Source organism: Nothobranchius furzeri, chromosome 13 (genome assembly GCF_043380555.1).
Source record: "Nothobranchius furzeri strain GRZ-AD chromosome 13, NfurGRZ-RIMD1, whole genome shotgun sequence".
Taxonomy (NCBI): domain Eukaryota; kingdom Metazoa; phylum Chordata; class Actinopteri; order Cyprinodontiformes; family Nothobranchiidae; genus Nothobranchius; species Nothobranchius furzeri.
The window spans coordinates 64,480,309-64,506,612 of NC_091753.1; the positions used below are offsets into that span (position 1 = coordinate 64,480,309).

Consider the following 26,304-nt stretch of genomic DNA (forward strand, 5'->3'; position numbering starts at 1 on the left):
TGAAGAGGGAATCACATCATCATGTAGCAATTTCAAATATCCAGTGGCCTTGAGGTTCCCATTGATGAAGAATGGCTCCACTCTCTTTGGACCATACCACACCATACCATCACTTTTATGTTCCAACAGTCTTGGAGGAATCTATTCAATGTGGGTTAGTGTCAGACCAATAGCGGTGGTTTTGTTTAATTTCACCACTCACATAAAAGTTTGCCTCAGCCCTGAACAAAATCTTCTGCGTGAACTGAGGGTCCTGTTCCATTTTTTGTTTTGCCCATTCTGCAAATTCTGTGTGCCGATCTGGGTCATCTGCAGTAGCTGGAGTTTTTAAGGGTGCCATTTGTGAGTAGCTAATAATTGCCGAAGGGATGTTCGACTAATGCCACTCTCCAGTGACATGCTACGAGTGCTAACCTGTGGGCTCTTGCTGAATGAAGCAAGGACAGCCACTGATGTTTCTTCATCAGTGACAGTTTTCATGTGTCCAAATTTTGGCAAATCCAACACTGAACCAGTTTCACGAAACTTAGCAAGCAGTTTGCTAACTGTAGCATGGGAGATGGGTGGTCTTGTAGGGTGTCTTGGATTGAAATCTGCTGCAATGACCCAGTTACTGCGTTCACCAGATATCAACGGTTTTGATCCGCTCCTCACGTGTTAACCTTTCACATGTCAATGGCTGTGAGCAAAGAGGACGTTAATATCACCAACCGTTCCCATTTTATTCAGTATTTTAATCCTAGTTCTGATTGACGTCCATGTACACATCCATTTGGATTGTTGGAGTAAAAGAATGCCCACTGCATGTGTAGAACTACAGCACAACATCTTTCTGCCTTTGCAGATGCTCAGGGCAAGTCTGAGGAGCTGTAGGACTGTGTGAGCAGGTGATCATTAATATGTTATCCTGCTGTCCTTTCCTGTGGCGGAGGAGCAGTAGCGCTACGAACAGCTGAGCCTGTATCTTACTTAAAGTGATCAGTAAAAACAAAAGCATACACGTAACAATGCGAAGAATCACGGGGGAAAATGATGTAAATCAGCGGACAACCTTAGAGAATAAGAAAATAAAATGCGAGGGGAAAGACTTGCGGACACGATGACATTTGTTTACAATTTTTTTCCGCATGCTGCCCATGCTCAAACTATTTAATTTGACGGAATGCTTGTATGTATACTCACGGCATGATAATTCCAGTTAGTGCCCATATAAAAAGAGATTTGGGATTTCAGGTCAACCAAGATCTGAATCGGACTGGGGAAATTTGGCGCATGTAAACATAGCCAATGCTATATAAGGCTGGGTCTACACATAGATAATTCAATTCAATTCAAGTTTATTTATATAGTGCCAAATCACAACAAGTCGTCTAAAGACACTTCATAAAGTAAACGAGAAACCCTGACTGTAGTTTATTTTCTGTTTTCACTTGTTTTTCTTCGAACTCCCAACACACAAACACACACTTTCACAGACACGCACACACACACACTGATGCAGTGGGCGGGGAAAACTGTTTTTTTTAAATAATTGTTATGCATGTTTTAGTTGGCCAGTCCTTGGGTCTCCTTGGACATTTTAAGCGGCAAAAAAATGTATATGCTTTATCGAGGCTCAAAGATGTTTTTTAGATTTCTGATTGACTGCAATCTAGGTTTACTTTAAAATGCACTAATCAAAGTTAATAAAGGGAAACTTACTGTAAAGTGTTACCGATCGTTACATTTTCCAAAAGTTGACCATTGTGTGTGTGTGTGTGTGTGTACATGTGTGTGTGTGTGCGCGCGTGTGTGTGCACGCGCTTTAGGACAGTGAGGTCAGTGAAGCAGGTCCAGCTGAGGAGAGGACTGAACCAGAGCTCCAGGATCTGGTTCTGTCTGGAGACCACAGCCCAGAATCGCCATCTCATCAGGTACACACACACACACACACACACACACACACACACACACACACACACACACACACACACACACACACACACACACACACACACACACACACACACACACTCTGAATGTTTTTATATTACTGTAGGGTTCATCTGGGTCATATAGGGGTATGTCTGATAAAAACTTGGACATTCTAGATTTTACTGACTATTATTTGTGCATCATAACAATGGTGGCCTTTTCCTGCCATCTTTGTGGTTTCTAAACCATCTTTTTCCCCATTTTCTGTGTCTGTTGTGACCCTTTGACCTTTGCTCTGGTGCCCCTGTGTGTTGATGCAGCTGCTGTGCTGCTGGGACCTGACCTACATGCACGGCTTTTACTGTGCCTTCCTCTTTGTCCTGCTGTCTTCTTTCTGTCACTGTTATTGCTTTGCTGTCTGAACTACCCCCCCCCCCCCCCAAGCATGTGAGGATGTCACCCTTAAAACAGCAGTAGTGGTTTCTGCTGATGTGTTTAATGATTTACCCGAAGACAACGTTGCCCTCTACTGCTTGTGTCCTCCTTGCTGATTACACTGTCCAATGTGAATACTCCATCGTCTCTGTAGCTGTGGAGATGTCCAAAGTTATTTGTCCACAGCAATGTCAGAGGTCAAACAGGCAGTCGGGTGTCCAGCTAGGACTGTTGTGTTCTACCCGGTACCAATACAATTCCATGCTTCTCCATCCCTAGCAGCACCATCCAGAAGGTGGCCATAATAAATTCCTCCTCCTGGGCTCCCTTATCTGGGCTGCAACTCCAAGGTCCATGCAGAAGACAAGACTTTTACTCCTTATAAAGTGATTTCTTTGAATCTACAGGTTTACAGTCATATTCTGTTATCTGCAATGATTGCTCTATCTAAAGTGATTTAACGATAAATTAATTATCAGTAACATTCACATAACAATATCAGTATAATAACAAAGTCATGTTTAACAGACCTACTCCATATATTAAAGCTTCTTTCCGGAGTATTTCTCTTATCCAATGGCACCATCTAGTGCAGCGATGCTCAATAGGCGGCCCGCGGGCCCTCTCTTTGTGGCCACCAAACCCCGCGCACCCCCCCCCCCCCCCCCCCCCCCCCGACGTCCGACCGGGAGGTCTAGGATAGAGCTGAGGAAAATAATCAAATAATCGATGCATGAGATGCGGGCATAAACGATTCTGCATCATAGAAGAGTACCATAATCATTTATAGTGGAATGTAGTTTGGCGGCACCAGCGTAGCATCCACATCCATCAGAGCGGTGTTCTCCACATTTACCGGGTAGAAAACTTTGGTCCGCCTTTATGTGGTACTGCAGGGCTGAGCTCTGGAGTTGTAACCTGAGACCGAACCCGACCCGAATCAGCCCGATCGGTTCTGTTGGATTTGGGCTGGGGATTATGTTAATTGAGCGGGTTGTCACGCGGCGTGCTCCGCTCGCTCGATCAGCGACTAAGAGAGAGAGAGAGAGAGAGAGAGAGAGAGAGAGAGAGAGAGAGAGAGAGAGAGAGAGAGAGAGAGAGAGAGAGAGAGAGAGAGAGAGAGAGAGAGAGAGAGAGAGAGAGAGAGAGAGAGAGAGAGAGAGAGAGAGAGAGAGAGAGAGAGAGAGAGAGAGAGAGAGAGAGAGAGAGAGAGAGAGAGAGAGAGAGAGAGAGAGAGAGAGAGAACGCTCCTCCAAAAACGCATTATTATTTTCACAATTTCATTATTGTTTCTCCTGGAAGTGCTCAGTCAGACCGAGTGCTGAGGTGACGGGAGATCCGGTCTTGGGGAGGGGGCGGGGTCAGTAACGGCTGCTGCAGCGTGATCATCTTATTTAGGGACACGGAGAAGTTAAAAGGAGAGAGAAATAGAAGATAGAAGTTCTTGTTCCACTTTATTCTTTTGTTTCATGATGATGAACTGATGTTAAATTCAGCTTAAAGAGAAACTGGGAGGAAGCTTTTGTTCATTTTAGTTTACAGGAGGTCTTGTCTCCTATCTGCTCCTCCAGAGACAGCATGGACATGAGGGTTACATGGTGAGGGTCCCACAGGACAGGTTAGTGCAGTCACACAGCCGAGCAGGAGGGGGACAGGCGCCCTTCTTTATATTGCAAGCTTGTGTGTTATGTGCATTACAGCCAGTGATCCAAATAGCAGCAGCAGCCCCCCCCCCCACCCCACCCTCTTGCTTCTGGGTCTTTTTTGTGAGTGGCCCTCGGACAAACATTTCCATCCACACCCACTGGTGTAACCACTGGAGTTACCCAAGGTTCTGTCCTTGGCCCCCTACTATTCATAATCTTTCGCTTCCTCTAGGTCTATCTTTCGAAATTCCAATGTAAACTTTCACTGTTATGCAGATGACACTCAGTTATATATCTGCACCACTCCATCTTCCCTGCTTCCACCACTTTCAGTGTAGAGAAAGTTCACTGTATTTGTGAACTAGTTCAAAGTTCAGTTCATGCATTTTAAAATGAATTAGTTCAGTTCAAAGTTCATCATAATTAATATTTTTTGAACAAAGGTCATAGTTCCTAAAATGAACTAGTTCATAGTTCTTTTTTTCCAGCCACTATGCTGTAGTGAGATATTACCCTCAGAATCCTGGTATATTCAGAATGTTGCTACCCATTCAGTCCACACTCATACCCAGCTGCAGCTTTTACTCCTACATATTCCCAAAAGCACGAGGAAAGATTTGCAGTTTGAATCTTTTTTAATAAGGAATTATTAAACATTCTGTGGTAGGAAACAAGGAACATACCTCCAAGTGCAATGTTCAAAAAGGCAAACCATTCAAACAAACTATTCAAGTCTTTAAAAGTGTACAACTATTCAACTCTAACTATTCAATTTTTTTGTCAATCTATTGTCTGACCTGTTTGCTCAATGGAAAAGTTTTACAACTTGCATCATAAAGTCCAACAACCAGCCCAAATTATTTTAGAAAAATAAAGTGAAAAGAAAAAACAGCCTAATAACTTTAATGGAGGCTTTTTTAGTCCATGGCAGTTTGGTCACCACTGAAAATGTCAATGTGCCCCTGTAAAGTGTTTTAGGAATTAAGGTTAGTTGATTGATTAATTAAATGATATAGCCCAAACAGGTCACGGAGATATTTAACATACCATAAAATCTTTTTGTTTGCGATCAGCTGCTTCTCGAAGCTGGCATCTCCCAGCCTGTGTCTCCTGGGCCAAAACAGGAAAGAACTAAAGAACATCATGACCATTATAAAATAATTTGACCAAAGAAATAAATGGATTTTATGATTGTTGAATATAACAGTTTATGATTACCTGAATATTAGGCCACCAATGCTGAAGAGCCTCTCTACCGGGGCGCTTGAGGGCAGTGCAGTGTTGTGCTTTATGAACAGCCTTTTGAGCTTTGGAAACTGCATATATTCGTCAAACCCATCTGTGGTTGGGGCATCCAAGTAGGCGTCTACTTCACCTTTTCCAGAAACCTGAGGTTTTCTGTGAAATCTAAAGAATGAAGCAGCAGGATCTTTCGTGTTTACTTCACTACTGGATTGGGCTTGACTGGAGTCTCCTGGTACTGAGTCGTCCGAGCTGAGGGTTTGAAATTCTCTCATTAGCATTAATTTGTAATGCACACGTTTCTCTTCATCTTGGACCCAGTCCAGCTTGAATCTTGTCACCAGAATAGCAGAGAGTATGTTCTCACTCTTCTCCAGAAGATCTCCCAGCCTCGTGGTCAGTGACTTCAAGATGCTCTCTCTATGAGGGGACGGCATGTAATCAGGCCCTCTGCAGCTGTGGGTTTCATGCTCTCATACAGCAGGTTATTCATATGGCACTGGAGCTGGACAATGGTTGGAGCCAGGTAGCCAAGAAAGATGTTCTTGTGTGCTTGAAGGATGTGTAATGCAAGTGCTAGGGGCCTCATCACATCTACAAAGTTGTGCATGAACTGGACTTCATGTGGAAGGAATCGACGTGTGTTTTTACGCTTTCTCCGAGACATGTCACGTCGCTAAGTTGTTAGCGCTGCGCGCTAACACGTCAATAGTGCAGCGTAGCCTGCTGGAGGTTTTAAGGGTTCAGATGAAACACCCAACCTCTCAGGCTGCTCACACATCGATCTTAAGTTGTTGCTGTTGCGCTCACGCCGTAATACAGTATTAGATGCGGTTAAAGTCAGAAATGAACAAATGAATAAATTTTACATGAATAAGTGATGCTTACCCTGGTGGGGGGAGGAGAACCTGGCCTACTAAGCACTGGAGGAAACCCTGTCAAGATCGTCAACGCTGTTTATATTAATGCTATTGAAACATGTAAACCAAAAGGCATTATATCCACTGCTACCTTTCTCATTTTAAACTCAGTAACTTATGCTGTAACTTCACCTTGCCCTGCCTGCTCCTCCTTGCTGCCTGCCGGCTGTGATCACAAGCGACAACATAGTAGTTCCCGCTGCTTCTTCGGGAAACAGCGCAAAAACAAAACAAACAAAAACTGTAGCTACAAACAGGTAAACAAAACTGTTTCTGTGTTTAAAAAAGAACGAAAGCATGAAAACAAACAAAAAACTTGGGATCTTGTAGGCGTGGCGGTGGGATTTCAGCCGTGGCGGGCCGCCACGGCTACGCCTATGTAAGGGAAACCCTGATTTACCAACTATTACTTCTTACATATAAGGCCATTCATAACCTTGCTCCCTCATATCCACACCCTCCCATGTACTTAGATCCTCTGCTTCCATCAACTTATACAATCCTCCTGCTTGACTTGTCCCCATGGGAAGCTGAGCTTTTAGTAGATCTACCCCGTCCCTGTGGAATTCCTTACCGGTTGAACTCAGGAACATCACATTCCATCATTTCAAAACTAAGTTTAAAACCCACCAGTTTAAAACTGCTTATTCAATGTAATCTAATATGATCAAGTACCTTGTTCTTCACCTGTTGTTTTATGGTGTTTGTTGTTTTCTTGTAACAATTTTAGATTTTAACTCTTGTTTTTAATGTACATAAAGGTGCCTCAATCAAAATGCATAATTTTTGATGTAGAAGAAAGTTTCATTCAAACTAAGCACACCATTGTTTTTCTTGTGAAATTCCCAATAAGTCTGATATGTCACATGACCCCCTTCCTATTGAAAAAAGAAAAGTTGGATCCAAGATGGCTGACTTCAAAATGGCCACCATGGTCACCACCAGAGGTGGAAAGAGTACTAAAATGTTGTACTTAAGTACAAGTATAATTACTTTCATGAAATTTTACTCAATTACAAGTAAAATTACCTGCCTCAAAATGTGCTCAAGTAAAAGTAAAAAGTAGCTTATTTCAAATGTAGTCAGAGTAAAAGTTACTTAGTTACTTTTTTGACTGTGCAAGGACGGGCTCTTCTGAATAGTTAAAAAAAAGACAATGGGGGTATAAATGTGAAAGTGGCCGTTTTTTTAAATTAAATGAACAAATATGCATATTGAAGTACAAAGGCAGTTACACTGCAAACTAGTAACATAAATTAGGTTATAGTCACAAGCCCATGACTTTTCCCTGAATGCTTATTTAGAGCAGCTGATTTTTAAAGTTAGCAGAGTTCATCTTTGGTAGTGGGTTCACTCACTCAATTAAAGATATCGGCCAGAGGCAAAATTTGTTTGAACAGCGTGTGTAAATGTGTATTAAAATCTCAGATGAAAAAGGTTTTTGGATTTTGACGGCTGGAATTGTAAGAAAATCTGATGTTTGTGACCGGTGCAGGAAAAACAGAAACTAACTTCCGGTCTAAGCCCTGGGCAGCAGTTGACGTTTCACATGGAGCTCTGCTGAAACAGCTGTAGTAAACAACGCCTGGCTCCGCTGTTTCTGCGTTAGCGTTATAGCAGAGAACAATATGTCATCAATCAGATGTAGCTTCTGAAGCCTCTGCTAGTCCATCAGATTTGTTTTTTCTCTGGGATACGGCGACGAGAACGGATATTAGATTACTGGAGAAGTTCAACCAAACTCCGACCCCGCCAGCTGGATATCACTACCAGAGGTGCAGACATGTTTTAGACCATTTGACTCAGAAGATCTGCGACCTGATTTGGACATAGAGGAGGATTCTGTTCATCTTCAGAACCAAAATCGGTACAGTTTGTTTACTTTTCTTAAATATTTCATTTCTGTGCTCCACTGGGAGCTCTAAGCTGACAAGTTTTCAGCTGGTCTTAGCTCCATCATGTGTCCCAATATAGTTCAGTAATCTACAGTTTTACTGCTGTGTGTATTTATTGATGTAGCAGTACGAAATACCTGCTCCAAGTTTATTGGTTTAGAACAGTACGCCCTCCATACGTAGGAGGGCGCTCCGGCTATAAAAGGGGAGCTCCTCCGGTAAGGAAGTAATTTCAGGAAACGGCTGGTTTTAAGTGTACCACTACGTGTTACCAACCCGTGTCCTTTGGCTGCGTTTTTGGGGTGATCGGCTCTGCTCCAACTGTGCTTGGGCAATTAATCAGTGTTGGGTGTGACATCATCGCTTGCCTTTGCTAAACAAAACATTAGCAAACGGGAAAGATTGAATCCCCGTTGCTGCTGGGCAGGGAGTTCCCTTCTACTCAGGGGTCATCGGTGGTAGGATCGATTTCTCCGTGGTCCAGCGGGAGGCGCCGCTGTTTTGTTTCGTTTCCTTTTTCTACATTTCAAATCAGCTGTTTGAAGGAAGTTCCCTGGCTCGTGGCCGGAGTCCAGAAGGAAGAACAGCTGATTTATATTGTACACATTTTATACCGTTTTTAATCTTTTTTTTTCTTTGTGCAGGCTGAGGCAGGAGGTGTGGTGTGTGGCCTCGGAGGTGGTGGTCCCGTGTGCGTGTGGTGGTGCTGGTTTTCTCACGTTGGTATGAATGTTCACTGCCAGGGGTGAATCCTTTATACGTTCTTCATTATTTTTCTTGTGTTGGGGCTTCTCTGCCCCGCGTTACCTGCCTCCATCGCTAGCCTCAGTCCTGCTTGTTAACCTTTTTATTTATTTAAATTTGTAGTTGAATTGTGTTTAGTTAACTCTCATTTTTTTGGGACCTCATGAATCAATTTCAGTGAGTTAAATTAATTTGTTTCTTCATACATTTCATTGGTTCAGTTTCTGTTGGGGCATTAATTTTAGTATTCTTTTATGGTATTTTACATGGCCAGTTTTTAAAATGTCTTTTAAACTGTCTCCTCTATAAAATAAAACAAATTTATTGTAACTTCTGAAACCACGTCTACTGTCAAGTGAAATGAATCTATATGCTTTAATTCCTTGGGTGAAATTCCCAAGGTGGCGTTGTTAATAAAATTACACTCGAGCAGGTACAATTGCCATCCTTGGCGTCAACAGGTCATAGACCACTCCCGTATTGCCACATTGACATAACTCTGGAAAATAATGAACCGACAATTTACCAGAATAAATCTTCCTGATGCTGGAGTAACTCCTTAGCTCAACTCGTTGTTTGCACTAATCCAGGATGACATGGAGGTTTTCATGTTGAAATATAGAAATCATCTTTTAGATTATATCTGTGTGTGTGTGTGTGTGTGTGTGTGTGTGTGTGTGTGTGTGTGTGTGTGTGTGTGTGTGAGTGCGTGCGTGTGTGTGTGTGTGTCGTAGCTTTCCCAAAGGACTTGTTCTTTCCTTACCGGAGCGAACACGGTTAGTTTTGCTGCAGTCATGCTAACGGGACTCGTCTGGAGTCCAGAAGTAGCGGTGCGGTTCTAGATGGATTTATAGATGTAGGTTATTATTTTAGATCAGACCTGTTATTTAAAAATGCGTGTAGGACACAGACACATGGCTCAGACCTTTTGCTGCAGCTGTAAACGCAATTTTACGTAATAATTAGGAGCATCAAAGTAAACAAATAACAGTGATTCACAATATTAGCATCAGTAGCTAGCTTGTTTTACGTGCTGGAGTGACGTATGCGAAACACAGTTCTTCACTGTCTGGAGGAGAGGATTTGGATTTTCTGTAAGGATTTATGACAAAAGTCCTTAATAAAATAAAAAAACTGGACCCAGTACATGTTTATATAGATAATAAAGTGTAGTTATTTTGCATTTCTACAATTTTAATGCCGAGCCAATACCTTTAACCCTTCACCACTGAAACCAGTTTGTTCATCCCAATCCTCCTAAATAATCCTCCAATCATCCAACTGGAATCCTTAAGGGTCCCGTAACGTCCATCCTGTCAGAACAGGCCGTGGGAGCCCAGGTGTTACTAGAACTAACGGTGTCTCCTCACCAGCGTGAGCCTCCAAACTGTGAAGGTTCGTCTCCAAACATGAACTTTAAATTCATGCATTTATCTCCTCTTGTAACACTTTAACATGTTTTAAAAGGCTTGTATCATGATAAGTTACACCTCCCAGACCAAAGATAGGTCCAATATAAGATAAAACATTATCATAAACACTGCAGAGACATCATTGTTTATTAAATATAAGTTATTTTCCTGAGCCATTACTTCAGCCAAGATATAGGATGCATGGATTTGATGAAGCCATGCTGCCTTATGCAGTCCTACACACACACACACACACACACACACACACACACACACACACACACACACACACACACACACACACACACACACACGTTAGAATCATTTGAATGACTAATTTAACTACACTGAACTGCTTTAGTAATAATTTAATCTCTTATTCTGGAGTAAAATAAAGAAACAAGCTAAATCGTCACATATCTGTGGCATCAAGGAGCAACTTCTGAGTTCAGACACAGGGATGGAGCACAATGTTTACACCTGAACAGTATCAGGATGTTTTAACTCACAGAGGCTTGCAGGTCTTCTGTTTTATGAGCAGAGCGCTGATAATCGGCTTCTTAGGAGCGCTAAACGTAATTTTGCCGCTTCCGTGCGCGGTATGGAAACACATTTCAAACACGGAACCGAGTCTGGTTGCCGAACCGAGCAGAATTCTGATGACGTCACACCGGTGCGCGAAGGTGCGGGTTCCAACCCACAGGAGAGGAGAGAGAGAGGAGGTGAACAGCGAGTGGATCACAGGGACTAAACTGATGTTTTTGAGCAAAACTGCGGTAAAAATGGCTCTTTGTCCTCATCATAAAGCGTGTAGCCCCTCCCCGGTTTAGACGTGACGCTCATGCAGGTGTCTCTTTCTTTTCCGATGCTGCTACACGTAATATTTTTAATTTATTAAGCCTACAATTTATTTTTACTCAGTAACGGATATGATTTAAAATGTAGCGAATTACAATTCTTTTTTAAAAAGCTTACTCAAGTAAAAGTACAGATTTTAAAAACGACTTAAAAAGTATAAATTTACAAAATAGCTACTCAATTACAGTAACTTGAGTAAATGTAATTCGTTACTTTCCACCTCTGGTCACCACCCATCTTGAAAAGTTTACCCCCTCACTTATACTAATGTGCCACAAACAGGACGTTAATATCACCATCCATTCCCATTTCTTTAAGGTGTATCCAGAAATGTATATACAACCCTGTATATGTATTTAGATATATCTGGCTGTTTTGGCCACCAGCCTGGCCTCTTCAGATGCAGGGGCCAGGGTGGTCCAGCCCCGGTGATCAGCCAGACACCGCCCCTCCTCCTCCTCTCCTCCAGGCTGCTGAGGAGCACAGCTGAGCTGAATCCCTCTGACAACCCACACCTGAGATAAAGAGGCTGTGCCGTCAGCAGTCTGGGAGGCAGCAGTGCAGGGCTTCTGCTGTTCTCCAGGCCTCGTTTTGTTTTAAACCCCTTCAATTTGACGAGTTTACCTATTTTAAGGTTAACTCTGAGTTTGACGAGGTTTTAACATAAAAGGTTAAACCTCTGAGCTGATCCAGAAGGATCTTGTAGTGAGGGTATTCCCTCTGATGTCAACGTAGCTGACCGAGTTATAATCTTAATGATCTCTGGTTTTGGTATTTTAAAGGTTAATTATGTTCTGGTTCTAAGACTTTTATCAACTTTGTGGATTTTAAAGCGCCTTCAGTTTTGGTAAAACTTTTAACAAGTTTTAAATCGTTAAGTTGTCTTTTAATGTTAACCTTTTTGAGAATTTTTCGTTTGGCATTATTTTATTAATGCTCACCATGTGTTTGCACTTGTTTTAAAACCTTTTATGACAATTAAACACTTTTAATTCCACTGTTCCAAGTTCTTATGTTATCTCCGCCTTCACATTTAACAAACACTGGCTATGGGGCTATATGTATGTGTGTGTGTGTGTGTGTGTGTGTGTGTGTGTGTGTATATATATATTGTATATTAGGGCTGGGGATAAACAACTATTTTTAAAACGATTATTATGACGATTATGTTATCGAATAGTCGACTATTCTAATGACTATTTAGACGATTAATCTAGCGATTATTTTCTTATTGCACAATTAATAAAAACAAGAAAATCTCAAATTCCTCAAAAAAATGGATAAATTGTTACTGTAAGAGAATAAACACTACAGGCCTTCCATTTTGTATAACACTGCTTTTATTGTGTTGCAGTTGGTTATGTTCTGGTGACGTGTAGAACTTGGGAGTGCAGGCTGCTGCCTGAGAGGTGGTTGGAGACGGAGTGTCTCCATGCTGCTTTGTTTTGGTCACTTATGTGCCTGAGGCGAGTGGTGTTACGGGTTAAACCAAACTCAGGTGATATTTTACACTAAACCAAAAACCCACAACACTCTAAATGTAATAAAAGGGAGATCTGCACCACAAAAAAGATGAACTCTAAACCAAAACGTAACAGCTTATCCAAACGCAAGAAGCTGTTAGCGAAGATGCTAACAGTAGCTTTACCAACGTTAAGTTCAAGTTGCCAAGTTTAAATAAACCAAAAATACCCAGCAGCACACAGACCAGCACGGAGGAGAGACTGCTAGCACCAAAACAGCTCTCCTAATGTCCGAAAGAAGCTCCTTAATGAAGGGAGAAACGCTCCCGGTGATTTTCTACATCTGCGGTAGAGACGAAGCAGCGCATCTGACCCCGGAAGTTGTTGTCCGTTGCCGGGAGACGAAGGCGGGCAAAACGGGAAAATAATCTAGTAGAGGACGGACGTTGTTCCGGGTCTTCTGTATTTGGCGGAGATGTTAGTGAAGGCGGAGAAGAGGGCGAACTAGAGGAAAAACAGGCAGATTCCTCCTCTGTTTACAAACTCCTGGGGATGCAACAAGTGGGCGCGGTGCGTCGACTTCCAGATCTGACGTCGACAAATTTTTAGAATCGAGCCGTCGACGTTGACGTCATCGACGCTTGGCTACAGCTCTTATATATATATATATATATATATATATATATATATATATATATGTATGTATATGTATGAAGGCTGCAAACTTCGTCAGGCCTGACTATGTTTGCAGTCGCAAAACGAAACGTTGCAGGTAAATAAAACCTTTCTGTGTTTTAAAAAGAACTTAAAGATGGAATTAGAATTTCAACTCAGCAATGATGTTAAAACATTTTTATTTGATAGGGCCTATGGTTAAAATCTGATTTTAGCCCAGATCTGGACAAGTGGGGGAGTAGAGGGAGGTGGTGTACAGTCGGTAAAGACGGCTCTCCCTTGCCCTGCCTCCAACATGCCTCCATCTAAAAAGGCTACGTTATCCAGAGTTATCTCCGTAGTTATGCTGCTATAGGCTTAGACTGCTGGAGGATACACTGACCACTTTCCACACTCTACTACTTTCTTCTACTATCTGCTATTTAACTGTATTATTTCCTGCTATTTCAGCTGTTAACTTTATTTTCTCTCTAAGTGTTTTTCTCCCCAGAAGAAGCTACAACGATGTTTTGCTGAGCTGTGGTGGCCTCATGGAGGGGGCCATCGTCTAACACACTGCTGCTAACCACTAAAACATTCTCCCTCTCCTGATAACATTTTACTTTCCTTGATATTGAATATGCTACTACTAGTTTACCCGTTTAATTATAGATCCGCTAGGATAAATACATTAAAGTTTATCTCTCACCAAATAGAATATTTACTAAGAAATCACAATGTAACCATAGAAACATTACTTGGTATATATGTTGTGTGTGTGGATGGCTGCTTACACTGAGCCAGGATCCTCTGGAGGTTTCTTCCTGTTAAAACGGAGTTTTTCTCTCCACTTTCGCTAAATTCTTGCTTAGTATGAGGATTGCTATAACGACTCTGACTCTTGATGCAACCTGCTGGGTTCCTTATATAGGAAACTTTTTTCTGATTGGCTTAATGAACTGACCTGTATTGGAATGTTTATTATGTGAAGTGCCTTGAGACGACTCGTCGTGATTTGGCGCTATATAACTAAAATTGAATTGAATTGAACTTGAATTCTAACACTGTTTAAATAATCCCTCTCTTGACTCCCAGTTTCAGGTGTTAGCTCAAAATTAAATGGTTGTGTGCTTTCAGCACCGAAATTTTGGGCGAATTCTTGCTCCGAATCTGGCAACATCACCCGGTAAAGCTCCGTGTAAACTGCCACTAATGAAGCAAACGACTTCTCCCTCCTATGTCACTTCCAGTGTTTTACCAGAAGGGGTTGTTTTTCAAGCAGGTCATGGAAACCCACTAGGAGGCACCAAAACATGCCTTTACAATTTGACCTCAGTGGTAATTACATTCAAAATACTTCGTATATAGGTCAAGCAATTCTTAAATGGTTAGATGGGTTTGAAGTGGAAGATGGCCTTTAAATTAGATCGAACAAACATCCAAATGTATTTTATAAACCCAGACATCACACCTTTCTGAGTCACTTATGGGCCATTCCCATCTGTACCGGGTCGGCCCGGGCCGGGTAGCCCCAGTCGGCCCCAGCCTGGCCCGGTTGACTCCACACATCCTTGCCTTAAGCCCATGTGGGCTGATTCTTCCCACCAATCAGAGGCTTGCTCTAATGGAAGGTGTGAATTTGCTGTCAGCAGTGGGTGTGTTGGCCCTGGTCGGCCTGAAGCAGACCCCCTCGAGAAGAGGGCTGAGAATGAGCCTTGGTTGGCCCGGAAAAATACCAGGCCACCCAGATATGTAAGCAACCTACGCTACCCGGCCCGGGCCGACCCGGTACAGATGGGAATGGCCCATAAGAAAAACTCTTAAACATACCAGGCCATGTTTCATCAGAGCTCATTCATTGTCTCATTATATATCACTGTGAGTCACCATTCATAATCATTTGCCTTTCATCATCATTAATATAGTAATAAATTGATTTTGATAATGTATATTTTTTGCTGTGTGTCAAATTATTATAAAGTGTTGTTTTCCTGGATTAACCAAATTACCTAGTTTGATCATCAATCAAATATTAAAGGCTCAATAATATTGATGATCCATGTTTTTATGGAATATTACATTTTATTGAATACCTTTCAATTTTTTTTGACAATTTATTAAAAATAACCATCTACAAATTGTTACATTATGGCGAGCCAGCCAGGAGATTAATCAAAATGAACACTTTATTAATAATTTGAGGTTTTAAAATCTCTTTGTTGGTCTGAAACTGGACAGAGCCTCCCGTTTATTTATCTTCGCAAGCACAGTCTCATCTCATCACATCCCAACCAGTCTAAAGCTGTAAATGCAATAATATTGTATTGTTTCTAAAAAAGGAGTGGATGCTTGTGTTATTTTTCATTTGTTTTATCAGTGTTCATGTTTGTGTAACATGGAAACCGAGGACGCTTGTAATCCAACGTTAACAAAAGCTGTCTATAACCGGATCTGATCAATCTATGATAACCGGATCTGATCAATCTATGTTAAATTCCGACTGACGAATAATTCCGGTGAAGCGAATCCGTTGTCAGGGTTCCAATTCCAGACACGCACCGTCTGAAGTTGTTAAACTGTCTCGAGAGGCCGAAAACAGTGCTCGTTCTCGCCACACACATTTCCCCACAATATGCTAATGACTAGTTCTAGCTTTTAAAGTACTGAAGGCGGCCCCAGCTTAAATGCCATGAGCATGCATGATATCAGCATAAAAACGAGAACATCAAAAATCCTCAGCTGAGATAAACGCCACTGAAATCCAAATTAAAAACACCTCACCGCAGCGCCACACCTCAAATTAAACTAAAATCCCTTTGGGGTAAAGCTTGGGGTTCAAACTGGTTTTTTGAAACCATTGCTTGCATAAACAGGATGAGGAAGTTACATCATTTTTCTTTTTCTCAATTTCTCATCATTAACCCTCTCCTACCACCCAGTGCCTTAGTGCCACCTCTGGCATTTAACACTCATCCGAGTGATTTTTCTTCTCTCCCTCACAACTTATTGCTCCAGCTACAACATGTCTGATGTTGATGCTGATTCTGATGCTCAGAGTCCTATAGAGCCTATGACTGTGGGTTAGTATGCCGACTCAGCCATCCAAGACTTATCTGATCCAAGCTCTTATTCCAGGTTCACTAAGGGGTTGACACAGTCCACAACTCCTGAACAAGAGCAGATGCTGCCATCCTTGGCCGAAAAAGTGCTCGATGAAATAAAACAGATTAAAATTCCAGCTAGACTTGAAGCTTTCAATAGTTTCACCAGCCTCCTATCTCGCCTCTGGCAGAATGGAGCTGGAAACCATAAATGGTCACATCAAATCAAATCAAATTAATTTTATTTATAAAGCACTTTTCATACAAAAAAATGCAACTCAAAGTGCTTTACAGATTCAAATGGCCCCATAGATCCCACATTCCCATCCAATCCCCCCTCCCCAAGTATAAAACAATTAAAAATTACAGTTCCCCTCCCGCACCCAACTTCCAAAAGTGGACATACAATCACCCGCACACTCGTCCATGCACACACACACACACGCACACACACACACACTCGTGAACACCAGAGTAAACAATAGGCTGAGTTCAGATGGGTCAGGTAATGAACGACACATCATCAGCGGAGCCATCTGCCCTGGCAGCAACAGATCCACGGCAGCAGCCAAGACACCGGCCCATGACGCCCAGTGACGTAGGGCAGAAACCCCCACCAGTGCCCGGGCACTACCCGGGGAGCACCCCGGCCGCCGCCGCCCCTGACCACCGGCCCCAAGGCAGAGGGCTCCGCAGAGGAAACACTGGAGGATTTAAGATATATAACATATAAAATAATAAAAGCTAATAATGATAAAAAGTAACTGATAAAATAAAGAACTAAGTGTTTGAAGTAAAGAGAGACTTGAAGCAGAACAACAGATATCATCCCTCGAGGAGGCACAGACATCTGTCTGCTGACCTTGTGGTCCTGGCAAAATGAATGTGAAGTGGCAGGGAAGAGAGTTGCTACGGTAACTGGTTAAAGCTGATCATGCCCTACGAGTGGTAAAAATAGTAGAACAGGAGAAGGAAATTCTTGAGCTGAAACAAAAATGAGGAGCAACTGAAAAATGGGCCCCCTCTATTCCGGCGCCTATGGCACTACCCGACCCTGCTGGACCCAGTCATGTGGGGATGGCCACACTTACCGCCCCTCCAGCTGTGTCACCTGCTTCTCATGCCAGTCCTTTTGTCCCAGCAGTCACAACTGTTGATGTGTACAGAATGGCTTCAAACACCTCAAAATTTTAACCTCATCTGGGGAATTTGCATAAAATTCATGCTGACCTCCGTGACCTTTGCTGTCATTTAGACAGACACCCTGGAGCTACAGTCCAGGATGAGATCTTCCTGATTAAACTCACCTCCGACAGCACTGTGGGAAAGTTTATTGAGCATCAACGGGATGAAATCAGAAATGACTTAACCCATCTGCAGACAGAAGAATATGCGGGCACAGCTAAAGCAGCCTATAATTGGCTATGTCCATCAAACAGGGTTTCTCTGAGGACCCACAAACTTACTAATTCCAGCTTTTTAAAAGCTTATTTCTAACCGCGCCGCAACCTTGCTGGAATTAGCCCTGCTCCTCCAAGGTCTAGAGCTGGGTCCAGTAGCGTACCCCTGATGATCTGCGCTCTGTTCTGAGATCTGTATTTTGTGACTTGGTGAGCACCTCACCAAAGACTAAAGAGGTTCCAGTCATGTCTTCTACTGACCAGAGTGCATATACTCCTGCAGCTCCTACACATAGCTCCGTTGTCATGACAAGTCTACCATCAGTCGAACCTGCCCCAACGGTGCGTCCCGTGCAACCCATGGCCCTAGTGAGGTCTGGTTAGGGTGCGTCCATCAGTACCAGTCTTTGACCATCCAAAGCATGTCAGCGGATCAAGTCATCCCTTTCCACTGGACAAACCCGAGAAACTTAAAGTTCTGTGCGATATCTTCCGTAAAGGTCCCAAATGGAAACCTCACATGCCTGTGATGCTATTTTGGACCGTGGATCAGACGTTGCTATCATGTCTCGTTCACTTTGGGGAAGCCTCTGCTTGACTGCGGCTGGTCAGGGTCATACCTTGACACTCACACCTTGTGCTGTGGAGGTCAGTCCTTATGCTCAGGCCACAACGACCTTGTCTTTGGTGTCTTTCCTTGACCTTTCTGTCCGTCGCATGTCGGTGTGTCATCCCGTGTTCGTGTCTGACCGTGAGTCTTTTCCTTTCTTGTTTGGTAAAGATCTCCTTGCGCCCATCATTGAACTCTGTTCTCGGTTTGTGCTTTGACATGCTCTGTCAACCCAGGGGCCTTATATAGACCGGTGTGTGCCTTTCCACATCATGTCCAGTCAACTTATTTACCACAGGTGGACTCCAGTTAATCTGCTGAAACACCTCAAGGATGATCAGTGGAAACAGAATGTGCCTCAGCTCAATTCTGAGCTTCACGTCAAACGCTGTGAATACTTATGTTCATGTGATTTCTCAAGTTTTTTATTTTTAATACATTTGCAACAACTTCAAAGACACTTTTTTCACATTATCATTATGGGATGTTGAGTGTTTAATTTAAATGAATTTAATCCATTTTGGAATGAGGCTGTAACATCAACAAAAAAGTGGAAAAAGCGAAGCGCTATGAATGCTTTCCAGGTGCACTGTATGTGGACTATACATTGTCCCTTGTTTTCAGCATCTTAAACTTAGGTTAAACACACCATCTGTCCATTTTACATGCAGTTTAGATGGTTTAGCTGCCTGCTTAAAAAGCAGCCTGAGGCTCACAAGATGTGGTGCATGAAGCACCGAGTCCACCTCCAGTACGTTAGACGCTGGTGCTCATCTGTCTGGGTGTGGGTCAGCCTGAGCCCCTGAGGACTGGAGAGGTTTCACACTCTAACCCAACCCCAGTTGTACCCCCCATGTTCCTACGGAGACATTCCTGCATCCGGCCCGGGGTTCTGTTAGCATGCTGCTGCTTCTGCAGGTTCAGAACTGGTGTTGTTGGGTTTCTGCAGGATTTCCAGTCTACCTACGTGGATGTGAAGTTACTCTGGCTCTGAGGCTCCCTTTAAATGATTGTCAGATGCATCATACTGGTTCTGTTCTTGTGTCTTGTGTCACAGCAGGGTCTGGAGATCAATGTGCTTTCTGACATCATCAGTCCACTGGAGAAAGACGACAGAGAGGAAGCACACAGAGATGAAGAGAGGGGCGACGGCGGAGCGAAGACTGAGAGGTGGTTTTAGTTTTCACACTGAAGGATGTGTTTAGAGGATGGTCTAATTGACCCTATCATGTTGGTAGAATCTGTCTGACAACAGGAAGTAGGCTAGAAGATCTCAAAAGCAGCACCTCAGGTCTTGTTGTGATGAAATTCAGTTACAGGACCCAGAACGTCTGATGAGGCCAGCATGTGAGACCATAATGAGCACAAACAACCATCGTGATGATTTCTGAGACTTTCAGCAAGAATTCCTGCAGATACAGTTCTGTTGTCCCAAAGAAGAGGGTCTGACCTGTGACGTAAACAGCCCCCCCCCCCCCCCCCAACTTTGTTTTTCATCTTCATCCTTCCTTTGTAAATAAACCTGACCTGCACTTTGACGAACTCATGGTAACAGGGGTGTCTTTGTCTCTTAGTCAGGTGCTGTCTCAAGACGACAACATTAAAGATGACCAACTCGTGCTGCACAGGTCCAGCCCCTCGCCCCCCCTCTCCAGCACCCCCCACCATCAGGAAGCACAAGGCTTAGTGGGGCTGCAGAGACCTGAAACCTCCAGAGGACGGCGCTCCCAGATTTTAGACGGTCAACTTGAAGGTGATGAACCCTCTTCAGAAAAACAAGGAGAACCTCTCGAGCCGAGAGGGAAATTCCAGAAGGAGGAGGAGGAGGAAGAAGTCGGGGATAGGGCTCAGCACGTGGAGAAGGAATGTAAGAAGGAAGAAGGGGAGACGATGAGGAAAGAGACTGAACAGGAGATACAGAAGGAGAAGGAGTGTTTGTTGAAGAAAAAGGAGAGGAAAATGCGTCTCCTCCAGGAACAGCTGAGGAAAGAGGAGGAGGAAGAGGAGAGGAGACTGAAAGAGGAGAGTGAAGAACGACTGAGGTGTGTGGACCACACGAAGCAGGAGACCTCACCAGATGTTTCATACCATCATGTCTGTTTGATCTAAGCACTCTGACTGTGTCTTATCTGTGGTCAGGGTGCTGCAGCAGCATCTGTTGTCCAAGAGGAGAGAGGAGGAGGCGCGGCTGAAAGAGGAGTCCCTCGGATCGCTGGAGGAACTGAAAGAGTCCGTCCGAAGGGAGAGAGAGATGCAGCAACAAAAGATCAGGTTGTAAAGTCTAACTTGTCTCTAGGGCTTTGGGTTCAAATCTATCAACCCATGCAGGTCTGGATTTAGAGTTACACTCATAATTAAAGTGTAAACACTACAGGCTGATCCAGCTGTGATGCCTTAAAACAAGTCAGAATGATGCTCAGTAGTGTGTGTTGCCTCCACGTCTCCAGACTGTCTCCACGTGTGTGAACTTGCTTTCATCTGCACAGGGCACAAGTGGCCAAAACGCCATGTCTTTGTTTTTTCTGGCAAATGCCAAATGTCTTGCAGTGTGTTGGGCTGTGAGCACAACCCCCACCTGTGAACGTCGGGTTCATGGAGTCTGTTTCTGACTTAGATCAGACACATGCACCGTTGTGGCCCACTGGAGGTCATTTTGCAGGGCTCTGGCAGTGCTCCTCCTGTTTCTCCTTGCACAAAGGCACAGGTAGCGGTCCTGCTGCTGGGTTGTTGCTCTCCTACGAGCTCCACATCTCCTGATATACTGGCCTGTCTCCTGGTAGCGCCGCCATACTCTGGACACTACGCTGACGGACAGCAAACCTTGCAACAGCGTCCAGGAATGTGCTATGCTGGATGAGATGCACTACCTGAGCCACTTCTGTGGGTTGTAGACTCCGTCTCATGTTACCAGTAGAGTTCAAGCACCACCAGCATTTAAAGGTGACCTAATCATCAAATCAAATCACTTTTATTGTCACGTCACATGTGCAGGTACACTGGTACAGTACATGTGAGTGAAATTCTTGTGTGCGAGCTTCACAGCAACAGATTTATGCAAAAATACAGTAATGTAAAAACAAGTAAAATATAAAAATGGCTAATCTAAGTATACAAATGAATAAAGTAAACAATAAGATAAGAGATATAATATATACAGAGGCTGGTATGTGCAAAGCAGAGGCATTAATGTACAGTATGGAGCGTGTAATGTTGGAGTTTCAGTAGTGAGGGTGAGGTGTCTGCGAAGTGTTCAGCAGTCTGATGGCCTGATGGAAAAAGCTGTCTCTCAGTCTGCTGGTTCTGGACCGGATGCTGCAGAACCTCCTTCCTGATGGAAGTAGTCTGAACAGTTTATGGCTGGGGTGACTTGAGTCCTTGATGATCCTCCCCGCTTTCCTCAGGCACCGCTTCTTATAGATGTCCTGGAGGGAGGGAAGCTCACCTCCAGTAATCCTTTCAGCACACCGCACTACTCTCTGGAGAGCTTTGTGGTTGTAAGCGGTGCTGTTGCCATACCAGGTGGAGATGCATCCAGTGAGGATGCTCTCAATGGCACAGCGATAGAAGGTCCTGAGGATGCGGCGGCTCATGCCAAATCTTTTCAGTCTTCTGAGAAAGAAGAGGCGCTGCTGTGCCTTCTTCACTGTATTGTTCGTGTGCACTGACCACGTAAGATCCTCAGCCAGATGAACTCCAAGGAAACGGAAGCTGCTCACCCTCTCCACAGCGTCGCCGTTGATGGTGATGGGGGGGTGTATTCCTCTGCTCCTCCGGAAGTCCACTATCATCTCCTTTGTCTTTGTGACGTTGAGGGTGAGACGGTTGTCCTGACACCAGTGGCTCAGGGCGCTGATCTCCTCCCTGTAGGCCGTCTCATCGTTGTTGGTGATGAGACCTACCACTGTGGTGTCGTCCGCATACTTCACAATGATGTTGGAGTTTCTCGTGGCCGTGCAGTCGTACGTGTAGAGTGAGTACAGGAGAGGGCTCAGCGCACACCCCTGCGGAGCACCAGTGTTCAGTGTGACGGGGGATGAGGTGGTGCCGCCCATTCTGACCACCTGGCGTCTGTCAGACAGAAAGTTAAGGATCCAGCTGCAGAGGGAGCTGCTCAGTCCTAGATCCTGCAGTTTCCTGTCCAGCTTCGAGGGAACGATGGTGTTGAATGCTGAGCTGTAATCTACAAACAGCATTCTCACATATGTGTCCCTCTTCTCCAGGTGTGACAGGGCAACATGAAGTGTCAGGGCTATGGCGTCATCAGTGGACCTGTTGTGGCGGTATGCAAACTGTAGAGGGTCCAGTGAATCGGGCAGTGCAGAGCAGATGAAGTCCCTGACCAACTTCTCGAAGCATTTGCTCACGATGGGGGTCAGGGCTACAGGTCGCCAGTCATTCAATGTGGAGATGGTGGAGGATTTGGGTACAGGGACAATGGTGGCCATTTTGAAGCAGGCTGGGACTACAGACAGAGAGAGGGAAAGGTTGAAGATGTGTATAAACACATTCCTTACAATCATCAGCCGGGAAGCAGAGGAACCAGAGATGGGACCAAGTCATTGTTTTGCAAGTCTCAAGACCAAGATAAGACTGAGATCCTCATCTGTGCCCCAGACAAGCTGGTTCCCAAAGTCAGAGACTCTCTTGGTCAGCTTGCTTCTCACACCAAACCTTCTGTCAGGAACCTTGGCGTGACCTTTGACCCAGCTCTCACCCTGGATTCTCATGTCAGTTCTCTTGTTGGCTCTTCCTTCTTCCATCTCAGGAACGTTGCTAAGCTGAGTCCCATTCTGTCCCGCTCTGAACTTGAGACAGTTCTCCACACCTTCATCTCCTCACGCTTAGACTACTGTAACTCTCTTTTCACGTGTCTGAGCAGAACCTCCCTGAACCGTCTACAGGTGGTTCAGAACGCCTGTGCTCGGCTTCTGACCAAGTCCTCCAAACACACCCACATCACCCCGCTTCTCCTCCAGCTTCAACTTCAGGGTTCATTTAGTCCCGAGTCTAAAACGGCACCTGTAATTCCTTTATGTTCCTAATTATTTTCACTGGCGGTCAGTCTGAATATTTAGGTCAACAAGCAGAACTGGTATCACTACTGAGTCATTTTAAGGACGTTTTTACTCACAACACTAGTTGGATCCATTCACTTACTGTGTTTTATGCTAAGCTAAAGCTAAATGAGTACAGCCAGGTCAGGAGAAGGACTGGGCTGGTTAAAAATTGTTTTTTCCCACAGATCTAATGCTGCGAAATTTGTCAACAGACAAAATTTTAAATTTGGGTAGAAAACTCATTCACTTGCAGCTATTATCTGAACAGAAAGCCCCTGCCTGCCAGCATTTTTAAGCATTTTTGCAGTTTTTTTAAGAGTCACAGAATATTGTGCTCTATGATCATGTAAACACCAATACTGAGTAGGTTCACTTCTTACTTCTGCAGTGCTGCTCACCTCTCTCCTTGTAAGACCTGCTCAATACTTGCCTCTGTTCAGTTAACAGGTTTCTCCTTCTCCTTCTTTTCTGGAAGCCAGATTTCCTTTTCTTGGGGAAGACATGACTTCCTGCCTCCAGCTCTGACTGTCAGCGATATCAGTGCCTCATTAGGGGTGCAGCCCAGGCAGCAGGTGTGGACTAAACCACTTAGCACAGTTTTAAGGGGTGATAGATGCCTCAGAGAGAATTCACTTTATATTTTTAAGGCAATATTCTTTTTCTTACCATCTTCATCCAGGTAAAGGGAAGTTTATTAAGACATTCAGTAAGTCGAGGAAAAAGAAACACAATCAAACATTTTATTCAAGGCTGTCTCAGAGCCCCTCCCTGCAGTGGGTCCTGGGTAAATAGTACCCTATTTCCCCCCAGTCCAACACAACTGCAGTAGAAGAGTTAAGTACAGCAGCTTTGGGGCCCCCTATTGGCTTGGAGGCCCTATGCAACTGCATAGGTTGCACACATCTTGCACATAGGAAAAAATGGCCATGCCCGCGGGCACCAGAGGATGGTGCCGCCCTTTGCTGCCCGCGCTCTCCTTGTTGAGCCCACTTATGCTGGTGTGTTTATGTTGTGTTTTTTGTGAAAAAGCGCTTTGGAGTCCTTACTTTGAGAGGAGCTATACAAGTGCGGTCATTTATCATTTACCAACACCGTCCTCTGCTGCCTGCCGATAACAGAGAAAAAGAGACACTGCCAACAGCGGTGAGCTCTGAAGAGGCCTGCGGGAGTATGTGGCATTGCCACATCAGACCGGAATAAAAGAAAAGACTTTATGTTTGTTGTACAGAGAATATGAGAATATGGTCAATCATCAGGGTAGGATTGTAAAACTGTGTAACTGTTTGTTTTCTTTTCCACTGAATGTAATTGCGTGAGTCGGGTTTGCTCATTTATTTATCAGTGTGTTTGTGTTGTTGACCACACCCCGAGCTAATAAGAGAGGGCTGCGTCAGGTGTGAGGAAGAAGAGAGAAAAAGCCCGTCTGAGTGCATCTGGGTGTGGTGCAGCCTGCATTTTTAACAGATAAGTCTACCACCTACCGGAGCCATGTCAGTCAGTGTGAGTGATCGTTCAAATTAAATAAACTTAAGGCTTTAAGCTCAAGAGAAATACTAGACGATCACACACTGGAGCGTGCTTGGCGACCAGCGCTCTCCTGTTGAGTGAGAGGACGCACCCCACATCACCTGCCTGACTGTGGATTGGCGGGGTCAGATCGGAGGATGGACCGGGTTATTAGCTGCTGAACCTGATGAGATCAAGCCTTTTTTTTCTTTTTGTGGTATACCACTTATTCTTTTCATTTTTGCTAGCGCCTGCATTGTTGCCATCTTTTTTATGGGGCTTTTTGATTGCGTTCGGGTGTGTGCATTGTGCACCAGTCAGAGACTTCAGAAGCGCATGACAGTGGCGCTGTAGATGGACATTTAGGGGATTAATTTTCAGAGGTTATGCCTTGTATGAACGTCGCGTCATTCAAGTTTCAAATAATAATATAAACATACGTGGGAGAACTCAAGTGGTTTGTGTTACGTGTCTTTATTTGTCAGGGAGTGTTTGTATGGAAGCTCTTTTGTGCCAAGAGAGTGTGATCATTTATTCGAAGGTCTTGTGCTTAATTGTGTTCTTCCAAATTAGCAATCCATCTCCTAAACGAGAGTGAGAGTGATTGTTATAAGTAGTCAAAACAGCAGCAAAAAAGAAGGTAATCAACCCTTTTCAGTAAAAGAGCCAAGTTAAGCAGTTAGAGTAAAACCATTTTTTGTGCTGAAAAGCCATTTGTATAAGTTAACCCAGGGGTCGGCAACCCGCGGCTCTGGAGCCGCATGCGGCTCTTCCATCCATCTGATGCGGCTCTCTGTGCTTGTAAAATAATGACTGGATATTTAGAAAAAATGCTTTATATTTTACTGCATAAATTTTATATCTGTATGCTAATTCTAAATGTAAAGATTGTCTGCGTAAACCTCAACAGGCCCGTCCCGGTCTTACTGTGAGACCGGGTTGATGCATCACGCTTGTGCGTAATCATAGGCGCTGTCTGAGCTGAAGACAATGTGAGATTCTGGGATTCTCCTCAGACGGCTCCTGGATGTGTCGCCACATTGGAGACAGGAACAAGCGCTATTCAGTCAAAGTTTCATAATCAGGAACATTTTCTAAGTGACAAGTCTCTCTGAGGGACAGGGTTTGGAAAACACTCGCTTCAGTCGGAGGAATCTTCCTGCATGCGCTCTGGTTCTGCGATGCGCTCCAAGCCCCTCTCCACATCTTCAGCTCGCTGTGGACCTTATGTAGTACACGCTGACAGCGAGCTGTGCTGAGCAGTGTCCAGCTCAGATGTTCAGATGGGAATCTTTTCTTGAGTGATTTAGCTACATTTGCGTAGAACAAAATGTCAGTTCGTCTGCATGCGTCGGGGTAATTCTTTCTATTCTTTCTCCGTCAAAATAAACGGTCAAATACGGGAACTATCCGGTCAACACAACACGAGCCCTGCTTTTGACTTTCT

At 44.0% G+C, this 26,304-nt stretch overlaps 1 protein-coding gene across 7 annotated transcripts in view; it reads left to right on the top strand.

Annotated features, from left to right (window-relative positions):
* The window catches only part of LOC107397032 (centrosomal protein of 164 kDa), a 60,858-nt gene that overhangs the window by 16,958 nt on the left and 17,596 nt on the right, over window positions 1-26,304 (top strand). For 6 of the 7 annotated variants that reach the window (XM_054736132.2, XM_054736131.2, XM_054736134.2 and 3 more), the window contains 4 exons: window positions 1,809-1,913; window positions 19,352-19,464; window positions 19,869-20,336; window positions 20,434-20,565. In XM_054736132.2, the coding sequence (XP_054592107.2) occupies window positions 1,809-1,913; window positions 19,352-19,464; window positions 19,869-20,336; window positions 20,434-20,565 (818 nt within the window). The remainder of the gene's footprint in view (window positions 1-1,808; window positions 1,914-19,351; window positions 19,465-19,868; window positions 20,337-20,433; window positions 20,566-26,304) is intronic. The other variant, XM_054736133.2, reaches the window with a different exon arrangement.